The sequence below is a fragment of the Alligator sinensis genome, unplaced genomic scaffold (assembly GCF_000455745.1).
Source record: "Alligator sinensis unplaced genomic scaffold, ASM45574v1 scaffold1204_1, whole genome shotgun sequence".
NCBI lineage: Eukaryota > Metazoa > Chordata > Crocodylia > Alligatoridae > Alligator > Alligator sinensis.
In genome coordinates this window covers 7,692-35,472 of record NW_005842412.1, presented here as the reverse complement: position 1 = coordinate 35,472, position 27,781 = coordinate 7,692, and the positions used below count along the sequence as shown (strand labels likewise).

Sequence of the window (27,781 nt, the reverse complement as noted above, 5' to 3'; positions counted from 1 at the left end):
TTCTTATTTTACTGTACATTTTAGCACTGATTCATCACTGCATATCAGTTCTTTCACCATCTTGTTTGGTCCATATTTAAAGAAATCCTTAAATTTAATTTTTTTTTTTGCTTAAATTCTCTAAGGAAGGGAGATAGGTTTAAATATATTTTCTTCAGACTTTATTGAGAAATTCCAAGTTGAGAGAAGCAGGGATGTGAATAGAGTCCATGGTGATGGAGGATGGGCTGAATGGAAACAAAACTGGAAACGTGTATTTGAAGTCTAGCAGCAACTGTGGAGGGTCGTTTCGCTCTTGCAAATGCGCCTATGGAATGTGGAAGAAAAAGAAGAGCATAATGTCATGTTATTTTTCTACTAGCATTTGCAACACTTAACAGAATAAAAGATCTGAAGAGAACACCCCTATGGAAGCTAAGGTTCCAGATTCATTCTGAAGGGCAGGGGTGTTAAACTCATGCCTCAGGCTACATCTGGACTTCAGGCCTTCATGTGGGGTGCATCCAGTCCGGGGCACAGCAGTTCCAGCTCGGGGCATGCACTGGTGGCAGTAGCTCTGGCATGCAGTACTGCTCCAGCTTCTGCTGTACCCCACTGCTGGAGCTGCCACCACCACTGTATGCCGCATGCTATGGTGGCAGCTGCAACTCCAGCACAGGGCACTCTGTGGCTCCGGCATGGAGTGGTGGCGGAGCTGGCAGACAGGGTAGGGCCACAGCAGTGGTGACAGGTGAAGTGGCTGGGTGTGGCTGGCGCATCAGCTCTGGCTCACCCTCCTACACCAGACTGGTATGCCCACTGGGGGCCAAGGGCCCCAGATTCTGCAGAAGATCACATCGCCCAACTTTCTGTGGCCTGCCAGTAGCTCAGTTAGGCAGATCCTACTCACAGGCCATATATTTGACACCCCTAATGTAGGAAACTTATTTTGTACCAATACACACACATGCACACACACAAGATGGGCCCTGCCCCAAACAACTTTCAGCATGAATTACTGAACAAACTACAAAATAGTCCCAACACACACAGTAGTAAAATTTATCTCTTTTCACACATCACATAAGTACTTGTGGATCTCACTTTCACAGGTTGTTGTAAAACAGGCTTTAGTAGAAGGGCTTAGACAATTTTGTGGAGAAAATGTCTGTCTTGTAAGGACAAGCAGGCAGGGATGCAATTTCAGGTTCAGGACCTCCCCCAAGTGGAGACCGTAGTAACTGGGACGATCTGGATCACTACACAAGCCCTATTTATTACACCCTTCCTTTAAAGCATCCGCTACTTGCTGCTGTCCAAGACAAGGATGCTGGCCGAGATGGATACTTGGGCTGGCAGTTCTTATGTTCTCTATGAAGGTTGATTGCATCTGACTGAGGAGAGTGTATTTTACATAGTTTTTTTTCTGATTGATGCTGGACATAGGGTTTAGAGAAGACTGAAACTAGTGTGTGCTCTTAGAGTTAAGAAGCTGAGAATGAAGACTACCCTAGAAGTATCTGAAGCTTTAAAAAAAAGAATAGTGTTGTGACCTGGGCAGACATCCTCTGTATTCTGGTTGGCCCAGCTGTGTTACAGGCTCTCAGGCACAGAGGAACATTCCCAAGTTGGATCAGGAAGGTTTGGATACTGAATGCACAGCCCCGGCTCCAGGTTTTTGGTGTGCTTGTGTGCTCTATGGGGGCAGGCAAGCCAGATGCGTCACCTCACTCTTCAGTCAGAGCTCTACAGAATATCACTGGTGAACCAAGCATTTCTTTTCTGATAAACCCCTTTATTTTCAACCCCTTCCCTCTGTTTTGCAGCCATCTCCCTTGAAGCAAAGGAAGACCAGAATCCTAGGTGTTTAAGTATTCAGTTAAGGGTCATATAAATACGGAGATGGAAGGAAGCAGGATTTACACTATATTTGACCACACTTTATCAAGTTGGGCTCTTTTGCAATGCAGGGTACTATATTCATATATTTTTTTTATCTTTACTATATATGAAAACAGCATTAAAATGCTTTCCATTTTTTAATGGAAACTTGCTGCATTTTTTCATATCCTAAGACATGTAAACAGAAAGAACGTTAAAGAATGGGAACATATTGTAATATATTTTACTTGAGTTTCGTAGTGCTCTTTTTCTACTCTATACAGTGGCACATTTAATTAATCAGAAATGAATTATTAGGGAAACATCCAAATTTAAATTTTCAGTAATATGATTCTTCTAGTGTCTAATCAGGAAATGGAATTTCCATCAGGGGAAGCCGCATGAGGGAGCAAGAGAAGCTATTTGGTGCAAGTGCCTCAGGTTTTTTTTGCCCAGAATACTGAGACTAAAACAGCTGTCCAGACTGGAAATGTCACTTAGCACTAACTACTACAATGTTTTTCTTGTTTTCTTTAAGCGCTTTTCTAAAAAACGCCCTATCTTGCCTCATCTGAGCTATTCATTCAGACCCACTCAAGCTTGAGTTATTTTTCTCATAAAACGAGGTTACGCTTTTCTATGTTAATGTAAAACTAACACAAACCAATTACAGTAAAATGCAAAAATTAAATAACAAGTAACCAATGCGTAAGTCTAAGAACCATAGGCCAATAGTTCTAGATTCTTACGCATGATTTATTTCTTAAACCTAATTGATTTTAAAATGATTTTGCATGTCTTGAATATCAATTAGGTTTAAGAAATAAATCATGCGTAAGAATCTAGAACTATTGGCCTATGGTTCTTAGACTTACTCATTGGTTACTTGTTATTTAATTTTTGCATTAAGTTAGATAAGATAAGAAAGAAATCTACATTTTGCATTTATACACCACCTACCACTGCATGGTCAGGAATGATCCCATAAAAAAGGGGTGGAGGTGCTGAGCCTCTGTGCAGTGAGACATAATCCCCCCCTCCCTCAATTTCATCTTGTTACTTGTTGGCTAGAGCATACTTTCCTCCACCTGAAAATCTGTTCTTTTGCTAAACAGTGGTAAAGGACTGACACAGGCCTTCCCAGAGATGACTGCATTTCAGTAGTCTTGATAAGCCCATATAGTGGCTATGAGCTGTGGGCGATTCTTCAGGATGAAAGAGGTTTTGATTAACAATAAAGCCATCCTTAAATAGTAGTCATAGTAGGTCTCAGGGGTTTGGTAAAGGAATGAAGTCAGCCTTCCAATTACAGAAATGAATTAAAAGCATTAAACCTTTGTAAAAATGGGTTAGCAACACAGAGAAACTGAGATGGTTATTAATGTGATACCTGGTTCCATTTCATGAATGTTTAACTTACCTGAATGTTTCTTATGAAGGCTACAGTCACACGCTCTTCAAACTCATTCACAGGAGTGTAGAGATTTAGTATTTTTACAATCTGTTGAAAACAAAAACAGGGTAACAGTCATGAGAAGCTGGTCTTCTCCATGGAAGTAAAGCTACTAACTGTGTTCTTGATGTGGTCATTGTCCTAGAATTGTGTCAGTCCCATGTAGGAGACAGCTAAGGGAGTATAAACTGAGAAACAACACTGTGTTGCTTCATATAATCAGAGATATATGGGCCAACCCACCTCATACCATATGAATGCTCAGAAACTCAGGAAAAATTAACAACTGAAAGATTACTTAAGTTGAAAAACTTGCCCGAGAGAGAGAGAGAGAGAAGTGCAGAACAAAGCACACATTACTCCTAACATGCACCTTTGTCGTACCTGTGGGGGAGCCTGACTTAAGTCATGACACAATAGTATTTCTGAAGCTTTTGCACTCCCTTCATGGCAAACCATTTCCTCACATATTCACCACTTATTCTATTTGGCTGGGATGATCTAGTTGGAAGTGGTCCTGCTTTGAACAGGGGGTTGGATTACAGGACCTCCTGAGGTCCCATCCTACCCTAATTTTCTATAATTTATGTTATCTGTCAAGCCCAACACTTAAATCAGTTTGTCAGTTGGCAAGTCCCAGCCAAGAAGTGGCTTTGCACAAGGGACTCCTGCCCGAGCACAGCACTGCAGACTGAAAATAGCCCCTCGCTGGGAAAGCAGTATGGAATCCAGAAAGACTCAGGATGGGCAGACCTGCTCCCTTTGCCACGCTTCTGCAGCAACTTTACCAGTCCTTTCTTGGCCCTAACAGTCCTAGAGCTTCTCATCCTTGAGGCCCTATGATCCTCACTCACTCAACACAGCTGCTGTAAAAGGATGCACGTGGATTCAAGAGGCTGCAGAGACGGTGGTTCAACGGGAAGGAAGGAGAAAGCGATAGGATTAATAAGGTAGAAGAGCAGCACCCTGCACCCACCCCTGCTCCCAGTCCCACATGACTGCAAGGACAGACTCTCAGAAGGGACGTCCTCCTGCAGAGGTAGGATGTACTATTCCTAAATGATCTGAGCCCGATGCCTCTCTGTCAGATCAAGTGGCGTACAACTGAACAAGCAAGATTAGGGGTTTACTTCTCTTCCAGTGAAGTCCACAGGAGTTTTGTCACTGATTTAAATGGAAACCTGGTCAGATCTCATTAATCTAACAGGTACATTTGAACAGAAAAAGCTTAAGTCTTTGTCATCTCAAAAACCACTTGCTGTGAGCTCAAAGCTTTGAGGGTCAGTGAATTTTGGTCTGTATCACATGAAGTTTGAGGACTACTGATTTATACTGTACATCTCTCAGGGCAGGACCTGTCCACATTCCCACCAACAGCACTATAAAGCAATGATGAATGGCATTTACAAAGTCTGAGCAGGCTCAGCTACATGTGTTAGTGCATGACAATACACAATCCTGTAGCACCTCAGCTTCTGTCAACTGAAGGCTGACAGAATACTGCTTTTCCCACTCTTCCCTTCAGCAATCAGTGCCCCAGGGCATAGATTTCTTATCTGATCCCATTCTCTTCCCATTCAGCTGTTTTGTAAGGGGCTCACAAAATCTGGTTCAAAAGAAAGTTTTTATTCTAGAGGCTGTAGACACTGACAAATGTCTTAACTTCTCCGCGTACGGTGAAACTGGAGGACAGCTCACAGGCTCTGAGGCAGTACTACTATAGATCAGGGGTCAGAAACATACAGCTTGCAGAGCCATGGGACCCAGCCTGCAGAGCTGACCAGCTCCTCCTGTGTAAGGCAGCAAGAAGCTGTGCTCATGCTGCAGCTGGGGCACACGGAAAAGTGGTGGCAGGGCCACCTGCTGCTATAGATACTTAGAAAATACTGCTGTAGGAGTCATTTCCACCAGTTGAACAGGGTGGAATGTTTTTAGTGGGGTGTCCACTGCATATAAAAGAAGCATCGCTACTAAGTACTACGAGTAGCCTGCCAGAGCATGTTCCCATCAGAACTGCCTCAGCCACATAAATTCAAGGCAGATGGGACACTCAAAGGAAGTGTCATCTGCATCCAAGGAAATTGCACCTGGGCCCTACAGCTGCTACTGAAGGGGAAAAGACAGGAGAAGTGCAAGAAATTGGCTAAGAACCCACCAGAGACTGGGCTGATCCTGCAATGGCCATATATAGAAAGCAGACTCTAAACGCCAGGAGGGGCAGGGGCTCAGCATCTAGTCACTTAAACAGCACTCTCATATCCTGAGGACTGGACCAGGATATCAGAGAAAGGAGTGTGTTGCTCAGACCTTGGGGCACATGAAAACTGCCATGCCCTACAGCACTTCAAAATGGCATCCTTGCTGCTGCAGCGGATGGGAAGGAACCACTCACACCTGCTTCAAAGCAGATGCCCTCCCGGTTGCTTACCTGCTGCGTGGTAAGGGATGTACATAAGGAACAGATGGCCTCAGCATCTTCTGAAGTTTTTTTTTTCAGCTGCAGAAGTTGTGCTGCCTGGATCAGGGGCTCCATGGTCTGTGCTGCTCCACTTTGTTGCAGGTTCTTTCCATGCAACCATTCCTCCAGCTGGCTGATGTTAAACCTGAACCCACACACAGACAACATTAGTTCAATGGTCTCCCTCTCAGGGCTCATTTACAGTGAATGAAATGTGGCAGTGCTGAAGGAGCAGAGATTTTGATGCATATTTGTGATGCATTTGGGTTAGGTTGTCCAGAACTTCACAAGGATTGGACAAAGTAGAATGAAGTAGGCTGTTACGTGCAAAAGCTCATGCCTCAAACAGTTAGCCCCCAAGGTGCCACCCAGCCCTGCCTTCTGCCCAACTTAGACTAACCACAGTGACTGTAGCAGTAGCAGGGCACAACAAGGAGGGATTTACAGACCGTGTGAAATCTGTGATTTTGAGAAACAAGGTCAATGAGATGCTTATTTTAAATCTTCATTTAAGGTAAAAGGCTGGTAAACAATTGGGGCTGTTTTGCAAGTTTGTGCTAATTACACTCTGGAATTTCTGATCACTGCAAAAGGAGCTCTAGGTAAGACAGCTACTTGGCACCCCGACTTCATAACTGGATCTGCAGGGCAGACCCTCAGGCCTTCGGAGAGCCTGTCTGAGGCCAGAGGGGCGATGCAGAGTCTGTCTCCACAGCTGTAACAGCAGGACGGACCCTAACATTTGCCATGTTAGAAATGTCCAATATTGCAATTTAAGAAATCAGGCACTGTAACAAACCCTGAAATGAGATGGGTGAAGCAAACCATCCATTACACAGTTATGTGATATATGTAACTGCAGTTACATATATCAGCAAATGTGTGCAGCTTCTTGTACTGTTGGTCTCTTATGGTTTCCTTGTTCCATTTCACACAGCTTTGCAGATCCCATAAGATTCCCTTCCCTATTCTGCAGCATTCCAGATTCACAAGATTCACAAGCAGTTGTCTCCTTATCAGGGCCTCAGCCAACATCCTACCTGAGCTGCATGCCAGTGCTCCATGAGCAGACGTCCTTCCTCAGCAGGAGGTTGTTCAGCGTGACAGCATTAATCATGTAGAACAGCTGCTTGAAGGCTTGTTGGATGATCTCCGGGTCCAGGCCCTGCTCACACATGATGCTGTGAAAGGTGTTCAGTTGGCGAACGACCGCATCTAAGCTGTAGGTGTTGTCGCCATCCGGCATGCTGGAGGAGCGCTTCCTGTAGCCCATTGGCTTCACACCAGAGAGGCCCTGGATGCTTTCGTTTTCCAACATTGCTGACACTACGACAAAAAATCAGAAAAGATGGAGATGAAGCCTGCATTTCCCCTGGCAGCACAAGGAATGATTTCTTACATTACTAGTGCCTGTAGCCTGCCAGCTTTTAGTGCACTACTTGTTAATGCAATACAATAACCAACTGAACCAACTGGAGAGAGGACTTGGAGGCAGGGACTGCTAATTTCTACTATCTGCTCTGACAAACTCCTTGGAGAGTTACTTAGCCTTCCTCCATCTGTAAGTGGGGACAATTAAACTGACTCTCCCTACCTCAATGGTGTGTTGAGAAGATTAAGTAGTTAATAGCTATAAAGCACTGTGAAGATAAGGTCCCAGATATTAATATTAAAAACAGAAGAACTCAGTTAACACACTGTAGGAATGACAAACACCTCTCCAATGAGATGTAATACATTTTCACTATATTTCCAATACCCAACCTTACATCCTGCACTTAAAAAGATTAAGTGGCTTGAGATAACAGAGATGAGGAAAGGGGTAAATTCTTATAACCTGGCAATGTGATAACTCATGGAGGAATACTGTTCTCAACAAGAAGCACAACAGAGCACAAGATGTGATGTCAGAAAGGGAATGGATAGAAGCTGTTGGAAAACCTTTCTGAAAGAATAAAGGGTAAACATTTGCAAACAATGTAGTCCATTAGACCCCAGGCTGGTGTCTCAGGGAAGTGATGACAGCCTCACAGCTACAAAATTGTTAATATAAATAGTTCCATAGAGGGAGGTGGACAAAGCAGTTCTGGAGGTATATTCTCTTTTCTTATATTGATTGTAAATCAAAATAGACTTAATTTCTCATGGGATATTTTATTTGGTCCTGCAGTTTGGACTTGGTAGCTACATTGCTGCTTAAAATAGTGGGGTTAAAGTTTAAAAACAGTATCACTTGAAGTACTGTCATTTTCATTTACTTCAAGTACGCAACCATTAATGTGAAGATGTGCCCAAAGATTTATGGTCTTTTTTTTTAAACTATACCTTTTTAATGCCACCTTAGTTAAGACATAAGGCTGCTTAAAGATGTTTAAAAATAAAAGGTGCTTTACTTTAAAGTCAGCCCACTCCTGCACCAAGCCCAGCATATACCCAGAAGAGGCATTGCGTTAGTTGGACCCAGCTCACCCAACATCCGTATAAATCAGGTGCTTTAGCGGCAGACAAGGTTCCTTGGGTGAATCTGATATCTTTTATTAGACCAACGCAAATAGCTGGAAAATAATTATTAAGCAAGCTTTCAGGTTCAAAAACCCTTCGTCAGATTCACCCAAGGAACCTTGTCTGCCTATGTCCTTAAACCAACATGGCTACAACCTACACGCCTGTGCTTTAGTGGGTCATTTTTGGCACTTATCTAATAGCTGAGTGAATCAGCTTTAGATAAAAAATGCCAAAAAGCCCCACTGAAGCACCCAATCTATACAGATGCTGCAAAGCTGGGTCGAACGAATGCACCGCCTCTTCCAGTAAAGCACTTTAAAAAATATATATATATCTGTAAGCAGCCTTAATGTCCCTAAAAGCTTAAGTGTTGCATACTTACCTATCATGGGTTGCAGCATGCCTTCTGCTATCTTAATAAGCTGCTGATAGATCTGAATGGAGAGGTCACTTAAAACCTGGCGATACTCTGCGAGATCAAAGTTCTTCAGACAGTGCTCATTCTGCTTTGCAGTGTTCTGTGTCATAAAACCCTAAAAGGAGGAAAACAACAGTACTTGCTTGATCATTCCACTTTAGTACAGGCCATTAACATTATATTAAAAAAAGCATATCTAGAAAAGTTTGTCTTCCTACCTACTGTGGTTTTTGAACTAACAGCTATAAAGAAAGACATAAATGATCTAAGCTTTATTTAACAGCTTATTCACAATGGATTTTCCCTCTTTAAAGAGAAATATTATTAACTAATCACCCTCCTTTTAATTTTTACTAAAAAGGTAAAAAATGTGCATTAATTAAAAGATAAAGTATGTGTCCCACTGAAAATGCCTCGTCAGTTCTTCATTAAACGCTATTTATTCATTATACTGTGAACACATACTTCAAAGCCACCAGGAGCCAATATTTTAACCACAGGGTTAAAACTTCTGTAACAATTGAAATATTTGCATGATAATAAAATGATATCTTGACTTCTTGATTCACTTATTTGCTACCCGATTAACAACTCTGACTTTTTGCAGGCGTCTTCCAGTGCTTGCAGCTATGGTTTTGATAACACCATCTAAGAAGTTTATGAATTTCCCTCACCAGTTGAATTTTCCCCCTGTATTTTCAAGGCCCTGATACTACAAATGTATTATCATATTGCCACTGAAATCAGTGGACTCTGAATGTGGTCCTTGCTGGTAGATATAAAGCAGCATAACCTCTGTTTGAAGTGAGCATGGTGCATAACTCATGTTAATATACTTGTTTGTACAACGGCTTTGCCAAGCTGCAATAAAACAGGAGCTGTGCGAGTAATAATTTTCCCCGGTTCTCTAAATGAAGCAAAAAGCAAGATAATTTGGGGTTAACCTGCAAGAAAAATGTTTGCTTTCTTGGGAAAAAAAACAATCCTCTTTTGGATGATCAACACTAATTTGAAGCAAAACATTTGATAAGCTAAATCAGTCAAATATCAAAATAATAAACAACTCCCCTGCCACTACTATCAACACCTCCCCATAACAAAACCATCAGCATTCATAGTTCCTACATATCTTTCCCAAAACGTGATATATTTGATCCAATGCACCACTGCAATGGCAACTATGCAGGTGAAACTAAACACCAACTATGCACCTGACTGAATACTCATAAAAAAAAATATAAAGGATACCCCCCACCCCATTAGGAGCAAAACAACCACACCCCCTCTGACCTCACTAATCTACCTCATACCTTTAAAAGGTGAACTTGGGACCACACATTTCTAAGCTGGTTGGACACTAAGAACCAAGGACTAACCACTAAGATGGGGGAAATATAGTACGTCATAAAACCAAACTGCTGAAGCAGACAAATTTAGTCACTCCACTCAGGGTTAATTTGTCATGTAATCAGAGGGCTCCGCAGCTGTGCTCTTCTGTTTGGGCTCAGCTTTAGAGCGCTTTCAAAGGGCCAACTGTGCGACAAATGTCATTTCTGCATGTGCCCTTTGTGAATAGTTGTGGTCAACCTGAAACTGCATCTTTGGCAGACAAATTACTACTCCAAAAAAGACGTGCAGTTTTAGTTACAGGGGCTGTAGTTAAATGTAATATTGCTACAGAGACAGCAGAGGGCACTGAGAAGTAAAAATCATTGTTAACCAAGCCGCAACCACAGTTCCTCTATTAAAAAAAAAAATCTTGGCAATACAAACCTGATTTTCATAAAGACACTAAAACCTAAAGAATCCACTGTGTCCTGATTCTAAGGCAACATTCATCTTAGACAAGTCTTCTTCCCTGTATCCTTTGAAGCCTGACTACACACTGGTTAACGACATATATCAAGAGTCAATTAAAAGGAAGCTACCGTGGCTCTGTTCCAAATGCTAGTACCATACCATATGGCTGTAAACACATCTCCTCAATGCCCCTGTGATTAGATACTGTGTAAACATGCATTATATTATGTCAGCTGTGATAATCCGAGTCTGTCACAGGAGATCAAAGTAGATTGACAAATTGAAGATGTGAGAGACCTACAAAATGATATCAAGGCAGTAAGCATAAGTTATTAGCGCTCCCCCCCCACAAAAAAAAACAAAGCCCCAACAGGGGTGTGGGGGAGAGGGAGAGGAAATTTCTTTGAACTTTTCTTCTGTGAAAAAGGTCAAATGAATGAAAAGCCCAAAGCTACAGGCTGACTGCATGAAAAACCTGCTGAAATAGTTGCGAGTACTCTCAGAATGAGCCCAAAGAAAGCAACTTTTCCAATCAGAAATAAACTGGGAGTTTAATTGCAAGTGTGACATTCCCATATTAACAGAACTCGAGGGAAAGGTCATTGCATTACATTTTAAGGGGCCCAAATTCTGCTCTGAAGCCAGTTTTACTCCAGCCAGTCTTCATGGATTTGTCACTGGGGCCATCCTGAGTTACATCAAAGTCAAGCCCTGAATGTAACAAGCCCTCAAGGCTATTTACCATTTCAGCATGATTACTGAGAGTCCTACACTATAGCCTGAGCAAAGCCGTGAGACAACACAGCCTGCGGAAGGAACAACGCCATTTAAAAATGTGGCCATACACTTCCTCTTAGAGCTCCTTACCGTATCCCCGCTGTACTGCTTTAGGCAATGCAAGAGGCGACACGTGTTAGCCAGCCAAAACGACGTCATCTGAAAGTCATCATTGTGTTTCTGCGAAGAGAAAAATTAAACGTGAGCTTCCCCTTCAGCAGGTGCAGTGGGTCTATTCAGACAAGGCTTTTTGTGCACGCAAAGCTCTATGACCTACATGCACACAAAGCTCAGCGGTACCAAAGGGCACATTCTTTCCATTCCTATACAAGAGCTGGCTGACGCTTACTCTGACAACCAGAGTACCAAATCCCACTCTTTGGATAAAGAGTATAAAACCACAACCATGTCAGGCAGACAACTGGAGCTATCCTGGGCTTGCCACAATATAGAGCAGAGCAGGGCCTGACCCATTTTATTTATATGAACTAATCAAAATCACATACTTTGAAGCATAAGAAGATCACCTATAGGGATCAGGAAGGACTCTCTACTAGGATGAATGACTCCTCACTAGGATGCCACTGACAAAAATGGGACCCCACCTCTGTGGCCTAAGTGCCATGAGACTGGGAGTGCATTGATAGAAATTTTGCGGGCTGATACTGATAACCAATTTTTAAGGAGGGACATCAGCTGATACCGATCTGATTTCTGATACAGCTGTGTGCAGCCGGCAAGTCTGTTGTGGTAAAAGGGGAGTGGGGAAGGAAGTGGCATGGAGGGAGTGTGCAAATCAACACCCCCCATGGTAAGGGAGGGAGTGGGGCTGGGGCAGGTGCTGCCCAGCTTGGGGGAGGCCAGGGAGCATGTGCCCCCAGATCTATGCTGGACAGGCCAGGGAGGCTGCAGCTCTGCACTCAGGGTGGGTGGTGGCAGCACTGGGAGGGGGCTATGGGGGGGGCTACAGCCACCCCAAATTTTGCCATAGAGGCCCCCCCCGCCTGCTCGGCGCACAGGACAGTGCAGTCCCCAGCCCGCAGCTACAGCCCGCCCTGCACAGATCCAGGGGCACATGCTCTTCCCCCACCATGTCCTCCGACACAAGCGGCAGGAGCTGCCGGACAAGCCACCAAATGAGCAGTGCAGAGTGACGGGAGTCACCCTGCTGCCCCCCCCGGATGAGCCGTGGCTCTGTCCTGTGGCCTGCCCTGGCCCCAGGCTGACTCCCTCCCTCCCTCCCTCCCTCACCGCAGGGGGCGTTGATCTGCTCCCTCCCTCCACCTTCCCCTCCCTTTTCACTACAACAGGCTTACCAGCTTTGCGCAGCTCTCCACACTGTTGGGCTGTGCTCCTTGCTGCCTGCGTGCTGTGCTGCGGTGCACAGGCTTTTACTGGCCAAATTATTGGCCACAACAGGCCAGTTTCCTGTATAGTCAATTTTCTTTATATCAGTGCCAATCTGATATTGGACTGATGCATCAGTGCACCTCTACACAAGACATTGTGCTATATATAGTGGCTATTCAAATTTAACCTCCATTGCTGCCGCCCTGTACCTAACTTGCCCTAGGTCTTCATTCACAGTGTGAACAAAAACCTCTCTTAACCAGAAAGGAGCTGAGGCACAAATAAGAGAACTTGTGAACCAAACAGATATGCAACAAGCTTTAATGCCTGCTTGTGACAACTTACTGTGTGTTCTTTGGCAAATCACTCCCTGCTTACTACCAACCTATGTTATATAACCTTTAAGATATAAAACCCATCTTATGAGGAGATGAAGAGATCAACTGCAATTTGAAACTGGTCTTGGACATTAAAACTGTCTACGATCTCCAGGTTACACTGCATGCACATCTAAGGACCCTGGTTCTGAGCTAGGCAATTTGAGCAGTTTAACTTCATGCTGTTATTAATACAAATAAGACTTGTACCTTTAATACTTTCTTAATGCCGTTGATGGTCGAGGTGAGCAAGGAGTGCACTTTTTGGTCATCGTTGACGTAGTCTGCATGTCTGATGCACATGTAGAGGATGTAAGCAGGAAGACAGGGAACTGTGGTGGAAACGGTCTGGGGCTTGAGATCTACAAATAGGAAAAGAAGAATCCTCTTACAGCCTGACTTAGTTAGAGGAACACAACAGGCAACACGGAGAAGTGTCTGAATCAGCATGTATTCCACACACATCTGGAGAGGTTCAGATATGAACTCTCCAACTCAAGCTTATCTCAAGCTAGGTGTCCACTGCAATGGCAGGCTCAACCGGAGCACAGGCAGAGGTACCCAACCCAGTTCTAGTCTAGTTGACTCAAGCACTAGGTAGCAGGGAAACTGTCTGCACAGGCTCTCACAGACTGAGCGACCTGGAGAGATTGAGCAGCCTGCATGCAAGCCCATGCTACCACATCATTGCTGCCACTGCTGCACCAGCTGGCTAGATGAAAGCCAGGGCAGGTCTTCCACACCTCCAACTGCAATACAAACATAACCTTAGAAAAATACCAGAAAAGTCTTTGGAAATACTTGGGACAAGCTATACTACTGCTGCATAAACTTCAGGACCAGTGCTTTGTACATCTACTCTCTCTCAAGACACTGAATCAAGATTATACCCCTTAGACATGAAAGCAGAGGTTGTCTGAATAATAACTTTATGTATAAATTGCTGTGTGCTTATTGCTTTTTATTTTTTTTTTTTAGAGTTTTGTTAGAATCACTCATAATCAGGGAGACCATAAGCACTAGCTGGACACAAACCTAAGCACAGTGGAGGGGAGAAGGCCAGCCGCAGCTCCAACCAAAGCTTTCAGCATAAGTAACAGGTCTGAGATTGCTCGTGCAGAGACCCGAGACTAATACAGCAAACTGTTTCTATGTCATCCATCTGCAAAAAGCTGAAGATCTGTACTGCAATACCACCTGTCTGTATGTCAACCCATCCTGAGAAGGCCAATTGTTATTGCTCGATTTAAGACATACAGCTTCATATTAGCACTCTCAGTGCTTTGTCATCCTTGAGTAAGAATTATATCTAAGAATAAAAGAATGACAACCCATCAGGGCAAACTGATCCCTGGTGCAACTCCACTGAACTCAATCAGTTTGCTATAAAGGCATTACTTTTACTAACACAGATTTAGTAAATGAGATAAATGCCACTGAACTGAAGGCACACTACTGAGGGGGAAGAGAGCACACAAAGGGGGTGTTTCTATGGGCTGAATGGATAAGGAGGTTGCTGCTGTGATCCAATTAAAAGTTCTCTCCTTTCCTTCAGGAACCAATGCTGCAACGTTCTGAGCACCTCCTGCAGGTGCTTTGAACACACACAGCTAGGGGCTAGCTTCAAAATTAGAAATGGCTCAAGATTTCTGAACTAAGGGAAATAAATCTGCTAGACAACCAGGGAACGTGACTAATTATAAAGACCTCAAAGCTTGCTGGCAGTTTGAAGAGACTGCCCCAAGGTAGCACAGCCCTGTCTATAAACCTGACTAAAGCCCCCACACTTTGCTTCTAGGGAATGCTTGAGCGTGATCATCACTAGAAAAGCTCTTAGGAGATGACCCTGATTCCCAAATAGACTCAGACTCTTCACAGGTCAGGCTGAGCATGCATGTCCTAGCAAATGCAGTCCTCATATGTTCATACAGTACCAAACCAGGGCTCAAATTCTATCCAGAGGGGGTACACAGCTGGAGAGGGGCCACCAGCTCCAAGACAACTGCTTTACTTCAAGGTTTAAATGTACCCTCAGTTTTGGATTCAAAAAATAAAAGCCAAACCTGGATGCTCATTTATAGAAATGTTAAGAATCCTCAACAATGTTCACAGCTGTAAACTCGAAGTAGGCATTATTTGGCTCGGTTTTTTTGTCTATTTACACAGCACTGTGGAGCTCTAAGGTATCAGCATATATAATATTAAAGGGTCATTTATACAAAATGGTTTGAGTAAGGACTTAATATGTCATGTGAATCAAAGAAAAGACCCAGTGTTGGTTTATGCATTTCACCTGTACCATGTGCATGTGAGAACTAACTATATTCATTTAGTCTGACAAGATACTAAATGAACAAAACATTCCAGCTTGCATTTGACAAGCCATGTGAAAAGACTCAGTTAAAGGACACCACTCCCTGCCCCCTGGGGATCAACCTGTAAATGAGTTCTTAATTCTGAGTTTTAAATCAGTAGCGCACATGCTCAGTCTCTTGCTTTGCAATGAAGGATTTCCTAGTGAGCAAAGTGCAATGCTGCATCTGGGGTCTTGGCTGCATAGCTACAGTCCCACAGTGTTTCTTCTGTACCCTTCATTTAGAGAGAACTTGCAAGTACTAAGCTATGTTAAAGCTCCAAATAAGTGATCCAACTCATTCAAATGAATGCAAACTGCAGCAGTGAGGGCCACATATCACATGGGATGCATCAGGTGAGCCATGGGACCCCTGGACTGAATGACATGCGTGTTCCTCAACTGCACCATGCCATACAGGCACTCAGGCCCCCACCCTCAGCTCCCCACTGCATCACACCATGCAGGCACCCCAGCACCATGGGCCATGCCATGTCTCCCTGCCCTCTGGGGTAGTGGCAAGAAGCAGAAGTTAGAGGAGAAAGGGGGAGCCCCAAGACCTGGATGCTGCTGCAGCTGAAGCAATGAGAGCGCAATGAGCAGCACCCAGGTGGGAGCCATGGGCTACAAACTGACCCCTCATGGGCCACATGTGGCCCCCTGGCCACCAGCTGGGCAGCCCTGGTTTAAATGGTTTAGAAAGAAAGGGCACTGGAACTGGAACAAGAGGCAAAGCCAAGTCCTCACCTGTAATGAGGTTCCGGACGAGTAGTGGCTCATCTTCCTTGTGATATTCCAACATCCCCTGGAAATCCTTCTCCTTCCTTTGGACAGTGACTTGCCTGGTAAGCTCCTGTCGCTTCCTCTCTGTCTGTACCGTTGCTTGGGTTGCTGTGGAAAAAAACCCACAGACCTTCCTGAAGCCAGCTGAATGCCTCATCTACACAGGACTTCTATGATTCACTTGTGACCCAAAGCCCACTGAAGTTCTCCAAGTCTCTCATTTGATATCCTAGCTTTTAGATTAAGCCTCATGTGACTTGCGATATACCAGTTTGTTAGAAGGTCCCCTGCTTTTGATAGGCCTACTGAAACAGCAATTCTTGAACCACACCTTCAGGCAGATTGCTCATTGGCTAAGTAAAGGATACAGAAATCAGGTCTAAAATACTAGAAGCATTAACAAACCTTACATCTATTAAGGGAGCCCAGACAACCCCTGGAACATGGTGACCCTATTGGAGTCATTTTACAAATGTACTTCTACCACTAACAAGAAGTCAGGCTTTGGGAAGATATGCCTGAGCTGTTTAGCTTGCAGCAGGCTGCAAAGCAAAATCAAAAACCTCCTGTGGAACACTACTGAGGATTATACTTGCATAAAATTTTAATAAAATGAAAGATTATGAAGGCATAATGCACATAATGTACTAAATGTCAGTCTGAGGCCTTTAAATTACAGTGACAAAAGCCATCTGTGCCAGCTGCACTACTGTGGAATTCCCTATTTATTCAGCTTAATTTCACTTAATGTCTAGTTTTCAGAAATTAGTTTAAAGAATCCAAGCACCACAGTTAATCATTGTATCAACGGCAGAAGATAAATAGTCTCTGTGCCAGAGAGGTCTTATATTTGTCTCCTCAAGCCTGGATCATTTCTTTCCAGAGCCTCTCTGAAATATATCTCTATGGCATTGACAGAACACAGCTTTTTACCAGTAATAGGAGTTTTCTTCCGAAACACTTTATGGGCTGCAACACAGACTGTAGTAAAAGTCAAAAGGCTTCCCAGATATGTTAAAAGGACTGCTTGAAATCCCACAATCTGTACCAACTGCCTTCTAGCGAGCACCGATCATCTATCTTTGCCTTCCTCAATTCTGTGAGCCCTTAGTCTTGCATCTGTTAATTTGTTTATGGCCCTTTGGAAGAAGATGAGCCCAAAAGGGTCTGATTGGAAGTCCACAGAAATCAATGCAAAGTGGAATTTGGGAAGAAACCACCCAGTTGCCTCTGTCCTCAGGTTTAGACCAATTAGATGAAAATAGTTTAAGTTATTTTAAATAGCCCATACTGCAGTTCAAGGGTGACCTGTAGGCTCAAAAACTTGGGTTCCGATTCTGTTCCCTCAGTCGAGAGAGAGACAGAGAGAGACAGACAGAGAGAGAGAAGGAAGCCTGGCTCTGACAGACTGTTTGGAGAACAAACTGGTGACTAGTCTGTAGGTCAAAGCAGAGAGATGCAAGGTGTATCTGACAAGAGCATTTGCTTCTTAAATTACATTCAATCAATCAAGACATAGGTCTGAATTAGATCTAAGAAAGAGCCTAAGGAAGATCTATGAACAGCGTTCCCAGCAAATGCTTTTGTCACTGTCACAACAATGCCCCAAATCCCAAATGTTGCTAGGAAGTGAGAGCTGGTATCTGGTTCTGCATGCCTGCACATTCCTAACTCCCGTGATCGGGGCTGATTGGATAGGAAAGACTTTGACTGAAACAGGTCACTGACACAGCAAGATTTTATCGAAGGCAATGTAACAGCAATAAAGAAAGCTCCTCAGGAGCCTCTAAAGAGCAAGAGTCCCAAAGAGGGTGGACTGAAGAGGAACTGCAAAGGAAGAGGGTACTATCCATGCCCCAGCCACCCCTCGAGGATCCAGAATGCCAAGGCAGCAATGACAGGATAAGCTAAGGAAACCCATTGTAAGGATGGCCAAGGAAACCTCGGGCCAAAAATGGAGATCTCTCTCTCTCTTTTTTTTTTTTTTTTGCATGGAAAGAAGTCACAAGAAACTGCAGGCAGCACTTTTCAAAAACCCATTCAAGTTCAGCATACAGATGCAGCACACCCACCTTCAATATTACAGATGAGCTGCTACCTTGAAAGCTCTTGTTTCACTGCCTCCCAAGAAGCAGGCTCAATGGCTCATGACTCCCAGGAGGCAAGAACGGTGAATAAAAGGAGGACAGCAAGATAAAGGGAGCCAACAGGCTTGTCAAGCTTAGCAGCTTTTGGAGGCCTGGAAAGCTCTTCTCTCTCTCAGGTAAGGTGAAAAGAGCTGAAATGTTTTAGGATCAATATCCCTAAACTGATGTCTCCTATGACCCGAGTGTGAGGAATCACGGTGACCTTGCATTCACCAAATCGTAAAGCTTCCTTATTCAGCAAAAACCACCAGTGAATTTGCTAATTTTGCCTCATTCTGCAGAAGTCAATGGAATTAAACCAAAGATAAACCTGTCCTCAGTGTAAAGGGGGAGACGGGGGGGAGGGAAGAAAGACTACCACAGGCTGCATAGACAAATTTTCATAGCTTGAAAACTAAGGCTCAAAAATGTTTGGTTGGAAAACCCCACTTCAAAGCCGCTACCCACTTTCCACACGCATGTTTTACGTGGAGAGCTGAAGTGGCAAGTTCTGAAGATACACGTCTAACTACGCATCTACAAAAAGCCACACAGGGGATACTTCAAGGTCAAGGCAGAGGAGCCAGGAGGTGGAAGTCTGCTTTTTCTACAGACAGGATGTAACTGCCAGGCAAAAGCATCCAAGGCCACCTACAAGTCACAGGACATATGAGAGTTTCCCCATGACACATGGTAACATGCCAGACACTAAAGAATGTTTTTCCCCCCCAAGATAAATGAAGCTGCCCTACCATAAAAATGGGTCATCCAACAAAAGTTCTCCACAGGGGGGAAAAAAACCCAGCCCACCCAGTAGGTCTGGGAGCCAAAATCTTCAAAGGACTCTCAGACTGCCTGATGGCCAGGGGGCTGGGCCCTGGGCTACCAGCATGCCCTTTAAAGTTCCCAGCATGTTCCAAAAATAACCTCGAGAGGCTGAGAGTGAAGTCTAGTGTCCCCAAGAGTGGCTAATGGGACCAGCACAAGCTCTGCAGTTTGTGGGGGTCGAACAAAACCCAGATTCTAATCTTCAATTCCACTTCCCTCAAAGAAACCAACAAGAACACAGAGCTACCTTCAAAATCTTGGACCTTCTTCATGTAAATCTTCAGCTGTTTCTTAAGCTTCTTCTCATTCTTTTCCAGTTTTTCCAACAACTCTTTGAGATCCTGCAAAACAGGGAAAGGGTTATGTGCACGTGTACACACGCACACACTTCACAAAGCTTCCTGTAGGAAAGTAGCTGGGCTATGGAGCTCATCTGACAATTATTCTTCCCAATGAGAGACTTCTGTACTCTGACCAGGAGCCCTGATGTGTGCAGCGCTCTCCAGGTCAATCCCTGGGTCAGAGACAAAGCATCTGCCCTTCAGACCTGTCAAATCCATGGTGATCTGTAGTCCTTGGGCCTTGGACACTCCCACTGCAACAGGGGAAGTGGCTGCATGTACTGGGTCAAAACGGCACTTGCTCGCCCACTGTTCTGAGTTGTGTTTTTGTGAAGTAGTAAAGAGTTGAAAAATTAGCCAAGTGACATACAAGCAGCACTTGAAAACCAGCTATTGATTTCTCTTTGCAAAGTCCATTGCAGTCAATACCAGCCCAATTCATCATGCCCTCTGAGTTGCTTCTTTGGTGTACACATAGGATTAGCAAACTTGGAAGCACTGTGAGAGGGGAAGAAGAAAAAAAAGGAGGACAGCATTTCGGCTGTTTTTTTTTTTTTTTACATGCTGCTGTTTTGAGTTATAGGACAGGCTCCAGTCCCCGGTAGCAACTTTCGGATACAAAAATTATGGCGTTAGGGCCGGTGTTAGGGTCTGATTTCCCTCAACTCCCATCGAATCTAGTGGAAACACAAGTACTCGGCACTTTGCATGATCAGGCCCTTAGGGAGTGAACAGTGTTACACCATAGTTTTGCTCCCGACATCGGCATGTGCGACTGCACACGGGCTGGGAGCACAGCTGTTGAATAGAAGGTGCTAGATCATTTCCGCAGAGCAGATCTGCACTTCAACAGCCTTTGGGCACAGACTCACTCGCCCCACTTGCATCTGAGCAGATCCAGAGTTCTGCCTTCAGCTTGGTCATTCAAGGGCACCTGGCTCCTGGGGCCCAATCCCAACCTGTGGGGGTGGGCAGTACCAGGCCCCCAGGGCCCAATCCTGGCAAGCAGGGGCAGTGTAGGGCTTCAGGGCCCAGTCCCAGCACTTTGGGGCAGGGAGGGAGAGGTGCCAGCTCCAGGGCCCAATCCCAGTGCATTGGGCTTGGTCCAACCTGCAAACTAGTCCTATACCACTCATCTGGCTTGTAGGGCCAAAAGCTTGAGCACCATTGATCTAACATCCACTTTTGCCACTATCGGAGACAGGAGATCGCGCTATATGGACCACTGGTCTGACCCAGTATGGCTCTTCTCATGTTCCTACCTCCCCATGCTGTCAGTCATCCCCTCCTCTCCACGGCCACGTAAAATGCTGATCATCATTCAAACGATGGACTGTTTGTGGTGAGGTCAGGATGGGCTGCTCTGCCTTTAAGGCACCAGCAGAAGTGCCATCTATAAGGTGTGGGGCAAATCCTGGGCCTGATCCTGCCTCCATTCCAGTGACATCAGTGAACCAAAGCTTCTCTTAACCCTGGGGTTTCTTACTGCTAAGACTTATGAGCTGCCGGTAACGCCCTGGACGCAGGACAAACGTTCAAACAGGTGGCACGCTGAGCAGGCCATTTTTGTTTCACTGTAAGAGGTACTTTTCCTAGCCCAGACAAGTGGTAACTGTTGCCCCAAATAAGCCTCAAAAGGGCTCTCTGTCCCTGTGACAGTTTAGGACCATTTAGGATCATTCTTCAGTGCCCTCTACACATCCCACATACACAAACCCAGCTCTCCCTAGTCAACTTCTCTCAGAAGCAATGCACAGCTATTTACAATTTACCACCTGAGAGAGTCTGCTTCCTTGCCATCATTCACATTTAAATTCTTATGGTATTGATTTCATCAGTTTGACCATGATAAAGTTCCCCAAGCAGCACCAACCCATCCACTCAGACTCAAAGCACCAAGGTTTTATACCTCGGATATTTTACTATAAATAATGCCCCCAAGATTCAGAGGTTTAGGGCCAGAAGGGACAACTACAATCACCTGGTCCAATTTCCTGTGTAGCATGAGCCATAAAATTCCACCGAGTAACTGCTGCAACTGGAGGAAATTATTTTTCCCTCCTGAAGGGTATAGGGCCAGTCCATGGCCATAAGCCATTTCATTCGGTAAGTGTAGTGTGAGTGTGTAGGGGAAGGCACGTTGTCACAGGGGTACTTGGGAAAATGGGGCCTTTACAACACACAGCGCAAGTCATCCTCCCACTTCTATAAACTAGTGGTTCAGTGCTCAGTAACGACCTAAAAATGCTGCGGGGCTGACCAGCGGGGAGTGCTCAGGACTAATCATGTAGCTAATGGCCTGCAGACCACTTATGCTAGAGTAGCTCTGCAAACCCGTGCATGCAAGGGTGGACGGAGGGACACCACATTCTTGCCTTTACCACTTTCCTTTTTTAACCCATCGCCTCAAGATCTGGTTTGACAGCATCGACCACAAAGGAAACTGGTCTCTTACACAGTCCCTTACCAAATTTTCATTAGTGAGACGTGTGATTTCTTGCTGAAGACCAAACTCCACCTGGGCCTCTGGGGAGAGCTGAAGGGTCTGGAAAAAGGCCTGTTGCTGTTTCTCCATCTCCTCTCTCATAGCTTCCACCTGAGCTTTCAGAGCCTCCACCTCTTCTTCGTGCTCTCGTCTCTGATCCTGGAGCTGGGCTTCAAGGAGCCTGGGAGGAGGCAGAATAAAAGCGGATGTTAGAATCACCCAGCTGGACCTTGCTGTGCGTTACCCCAGCGATTTATGAATCAAGGCTGTGACTTCTGTTTGAGCTGCTTTATCTCCTAGAAAAATGCCCAGTTTTGGTTGAGAGGCAAGTGCTGGAAGACAGAGCCCATCATTCTAGGCAAAAGCAAGAGCAAGTTCCAATCGGCAAAGGGGCTACAAGACCGTTATTTGAATTACCTCATTGCTATTTTAGGCATTATAGCACTACACATGAATGCAAGTCCAGAATACTGAACCACTTTGTACCTCTACAAAAATAAAGTGCCATGGGGACGTGCACGCATGCACAGCTCCCTGGCTGGAGTTCTACAAATTCACCTTAAAGGCCTGCTCTCCAGCCAGAAGGCTGCTCCTTAGGTCCCCCCCTGCTCCCAACAGCCTTTCCCCTCTGCCAGGTGGGAGGGAGAGCAGTGGACTGTGTGATGCTGGGGGTCTGAGACCCCCCCTGCAGCGCTGTAACTATGTACACGTTACACATAGTGCCACAAAACACAGGGCTACAATGAAATTCCTCTCTGAAAAAGGGATGTTGTAGTGGTAGGTCCACCATTTCTGTGGCAATGCAAATGGCTTGCATGTGTGGACACTCACTTTTTTGTACTGCTACAAATGTAATGTGTGTGTCCAAGGCCCCGGCTAGCCCTCCGCAGTACTGCTAGATTGGTGACATGCACATTCAGAATAACTGTTATTGGGCCACGTGCCCTGGAGACTAGAGTTTCAGACCAACAGCAAACAACACGTGGAGCATGTCTATGTGACAGTGGTGGCAGGATGCAGCGAGGACGGAGCTTAGCACACCTGCTTGCAGTCACACTCCAAACCCAGAAGCATGCTGATGTGGCTGCTCTGGGCTCCCGCTCTCAAGCCATTGGTTTCCAGTGGGACTGACAGAAGCCGATGGGGATGAGCCTGAAGCAGCCTCATCTCTGAGTTTCCATGTCTGGATTACATCAGTGGGCAGGTCATGCTTGGTCCTGCTGGCACCAGGCCCTGCTGCTGCCACGGTGCAGACCAGCTCCTAGATTCTGCCTGACATGGGGTCACCACCGCAGAAGAGTAACATTTTACCTGCTTCTCAAGGAAGCTGTGATGGTTGCAAATACTCTGCAGTTGAACAGTGTTATAGAATTGCTATATTTTGTTAACAAGAAACTTTGCAAATACCTTGTAGGTCCAAATTCTGCAGATACAAGGAATATCGCATTTTTCTAAGTGATCATGAAAGGAGCAGCAGATTTCTCTTGGTAGGTAGAAGGCAGGAGTTGGGATTCCCTGCTCTGCCATCAACACTGATACTTGGGCGAGTGCCTGAACTTCTCTGTGCCTCAGTTTACTCCAGGCTAACGTGGTATGGGAGGTTGATTTGCAAACATTCATTAATTAACTTCCAAGGGGCAAGGTATGATAGGAGTCAAAGCACTACCCTTTAAGCCCCTCCCCCCCCTTAAAAATACCTTATTTCTGTGATGACATCAGACAGAATTATTTTAGATCATTTGCCCAGTAGCAAATGCAAGGCATGACAGCTACACAGATCAACCCCTGGGTTTCAAAAGCTTGCTATATGAGGGGTAATTGTTCATGCGCTTGGTCATTTTAACCAGGAGTTCAGTTCCACACCATTTTATTTTGACTGCCACAGGCTGCATTTTCTGTAGATGGGAGTTTTGAGAGTCGCAATTGTTTAATCTTTCGTGGATTTCTCGAATCTTCCTCTCAGCAGAAGTTAAACCTACCCTCTTCTGAACCCTACCTGAAGGAAAATGCATTAGGGAATTTTCAGTGACCTCTTTACCAAAGGCTGGGCAGCCTGGAATGGATTCATCGATGCTGTTTAAACACTGGGAGGCTGCAGAAGTCGGGGGAAAAGCTATGGAAGTACACATAGCAAGACTGTGAGGACACAGCTGGGTACCAAGACCTTGATCCAATACTAACTGAAGTCAAATGAAGCATCCCAATGAACTTCAGCAGTTTGGGATCAGACTTTATAGGTGCCATGGTATTTCTCCTGGAGCTACCCCAGATGCCCCTAAATTGCTAGTCACTTTTGAAAAATGCAGGCCTCGCTCTCTAGTAGGAAATATCACCCTGCCTCCGATCTGGCAAAAATTCTGCAAGAATGTTCTATTCTTATTTTGTTTTTCATTCTTTTCCAAGTCATCTTGAAGAATAAAAAGGTTGAATAAAACCCGTAGAGATTGCATCAAAGGAAAATTGAAATGGTGGCTTGGAGGAGGAGGGGGGGTCTTTAATCACAAAAGGAGAAGAATTCCATGTGGACACACAGCATGTAGCTCTGTGCAGTGATAAATTAAAGCACAAGCTGCACTTCCAGTAAAATAGAACATATAAAACATTTCTGAGCATTACTTTCTCCCTTTCCACCCACACGCCTTCCTTAACCAAATGGAAGAACGATTCATCACTGAAAGGTTAGGGCCCTCCCGTCTGCGTCTGCACTGTTGGGTGTACTGATAAACTTAACATTTGACAAGCTAAATGATTTTTAAGGGGACCAATTATAGTCTGCTAAATTGAAATCTCCCCATTAGTCCTTTCAGCTATTCCAACCAACTCTAAACAAGTGATTTCACAACCACTAAGGGGTCTGAATAAGGGACAGAGTTAGGAAGGCCAAGGCACCAGCCTGGTCTTGGGTATCTGAATTCCTCTGTGGTCTTGAGCAAATTACTATTTAGCAAGACAATAAAGCACACACCCAACTTTAGGCATAGAAATAGTCCCATTAAAGTCAACAGAAATAGTTTGATGCTTCAAATCAGGCATATACTTATGTATCTTATTCAGACGTGGCCTTAATTAGGGCCGGTCAAAAGTTTTCCCATCCAAGCTGTTTTTGACAGGATAGTTAATAACCGATTTCTATGGAAGAATTGATGTTTTGACTTTTTTTTTTTTTTTTTTTTTTTTTTTTTTAAATGAAAGCTTTTCTATTTTTTTTGACTAAAAGTATAGATGTCTCACTTTGTGAGACTCTGTTCACTGTTCCTGTGAAATGAGCATATCTTTTCCTTCATGGTTGAAAACAATCATATAGTCTACAAGAACGTTTGCGATGGGACTGGAAAACTCACTTAACAAACCACTGTTAAGTACTAGGTGCTGCACATTTTATCATGCATATTCATAAGGGTTTAGGTGAGGTACAAGCCAAATGCCACTAGGAAAAATGCGCTCCTTTTGCATTTACCTCCCTGCATGCTTCTAAAAATTGCATCAGCCAAGTCATATTTTTCATACAATTTTCAGAATCACTTCTACCACATCCCTCTGAAACGGGGAGTTGCCCACTGTATGATAATAAATATAATTATGAACTTTCCCTTCTATAGCGTTTTTTGTAAGATCATTTCATAGCACTGAAAAAGGGTCTTAACTTTTGTGAGGGAGAGGAGAGAGAGGAAACACGCAGATATGAAGGAGTGATACAGACAGGGGAAAGGAGAGAGGAGTAAGAAAAAAAGTGTGTGACCTGGCAACTTGCTTTAGCCCTTGATAAGCCAAGCCGAGCTCTCCATCTTCATTGAGATAACCCCAGTCCTCAGTCTTGCTAGAAATAAAGGACAGAAAAAGGAAACAAGTGGACAGGAAAGGCAAAGGTCAATCGCAACAGAAGAGGAAACTCAGGCAGACCTTCAGAAAGAACAAACATTTGTTAAACTGCATCTCCTTTCCCATCAGGCTGAATTCGGTGTTGGAGAATGACATGGTCAAAAATCCTTATTCTGCCCCATGATATTACGGTGAAGGACCTCCCTCTAGTCACCAGTTGTAGGCACCGGGTATGTGGGGGCAGTGGTGGCACAGCCGGCGCAGGGCACTGGGGGGAGGACAGCAAAGCGGGGAGGCCCGAGCCCGCAGCAGGCAGCCCGCGTCTGCCCCCACCCTTCCCACAGGCTCCGCTCAGCTCTGATCCGGCTGTGCTACTGGTGCAGGGGCATCTTAGGCCCACCCCTGGCAACAATAAAAGTTGGCACCTATGCTCCTCCTCCTCCTCTGTACTTCTGCAGTTCCTCTCCCTAGAGCAATGTTTCTCAACCAGGTTGCCACCACACCCTGGGGCGCCATGAGATTCTCGTAGGTGTGCATATGCACAAGTCACAAGATAAACCCAGGATTTCAAATAGGAATCCATTCTGTCCTGTTTGGGGCTTTCTGTCTCTGAGACAGAATTGCAGTCTATTAGATTTCTGTAGTCACAACTGAGTGAAAGCAAAGAGCTGGCATTTTCCAAGGGGTGCCTTGAGTCTAAAAAGGTCAAGGATCATTGCTTTAGAAGATCCAGAATTTGCCTATTTCTGCCATTTTCGCATGAATCTTGTGACATTCATGGTGATACTGAAAGCTCCAGTTCCCAGGAACAAGAATCTTCATTTTCATTTTTTATATAAAAGTGCTCAGCTCTGAAGGTTGTAGAGAAAAGGAAAACTTGAATCAAATGAACTCAAAAGGCTCACAGATCAGAAGGCAAAAGGGCAAGAAACCCAAATTATCTATTAAAATCTGATGGTTTGGGGGAGCAGGACAATTTTGTATATATTATTTGGGATGGACAATATTGTGATCCCATCATGCTTTACTAAGGTAGGAAAGTGACAACTCCATGGATACAAGTGAGCAAATTAAAGCACCAAAAAAACCCCAAACAAACCAAAAAAATCCACCACCACCAACTTGCCAAAAGTCACAGCTTCAATCACTGGCAAAGCTAAGAAGAAGAAAGTCTCTTGGCTCACAATCCTGGGCTCTACCCATGAAACATATTGCCTTCAGAGTAGCCAAGTCTGATGTCATCAATGCTGGCTTGAGACATTCGTTGTATGACCCAGACAGGTGGAAAGTATCACAAACTAGAGTCATACAGAATTCCTAGAAAGTGAGAAAAATGCAATTTGCCAAGAGGGGAGATATTTCCGACCTGCATTGAGTGGCTCTTTTATACAATAACGGACTTGATTCCTTTTGGGGATGTGCATGGTCATTACAGATCTAGAAAGGTATTTCAACAGTGGAATACCAGAGGAGGCAAGAGATGGGAGCGACAGAATAAGGGAAAGCTGTCTCTGCCAGCTGAGCCACTGTATAGTATTCCTGCAGTCAGTGATACTGCCCTGTGCAGGGAAGCCTAAAGCAGCAACATATGGGGGGGATGCAGATAAAAAAGGTAATTTCTAATGACTGCACATGTACCAAGAAGAAAAGAGGGATAGAGTGGGGAAGATAGCTGTGGTTTACTGCTAAGCTTCTTTTACCACTATGTGAGTACCAGCTAGCATGGAAGCATATATACGAGGGACTTGGTGTCTTCTGGTACGCGGTATCATATTTTCTTGGATGCAATATGCCCAGGAATAATACACACCTTGGTTTTGAAAGACAAAAGAAGAAAAAAGATGTTTCCAGAGTTGTGGATGCACAGAGCAGGGACAGAGCCTAATCTTTAACTGACCTACCCTCCCTTTCCTGCTTAAGTAAAGCTGAAACCATAGCTGCCCCTAAAGACCAGTCTCCCATGGGTGGATTTATGATTTTGAAAAGAGCTAAAGAGTCTCCAAGGATGACAAATCGGAGGGGAGAAACCAGAGCAGCTAGCAGGCATC

At 44.6% G+C, this 27,781-nt stretch overlaps 1 protein-coding gene across 1 annotated transcript; it reads right to left on the bottom strand.

Annotated features, from left to right (window-relative positions):
- LOC102378719 (unconventional myosin-Vb) lies at positions 1-26,994 on the bottom strand. Its single transcript, XM_006030030.1, has 12 exons — positions 26,933-26,994; positions 25,666-25,731; positions 21,897-22,095; positions 19,336-19,429; positions 16,099-16,242; positions 13,209-13,360; positions 11,362-11,451; positions 8,659-8,809; positions 6,812-7,097; positions 5,742-5,916; positions 3,281-3,361; positions 1-307 (listed from the first exon to the last, which is right to left on the bottom strand). Exons 1-12 carry the CDS (start codon positions 26,992-26,994, stop codon positions 155-157), a joined length of 1,653 nt encoding a protein of 550 aa, XP_006030092.1. The 3' UTR covers positions 1-154.
- Positions 26,995-27,781: the final 787 nt, after the last annotated feature.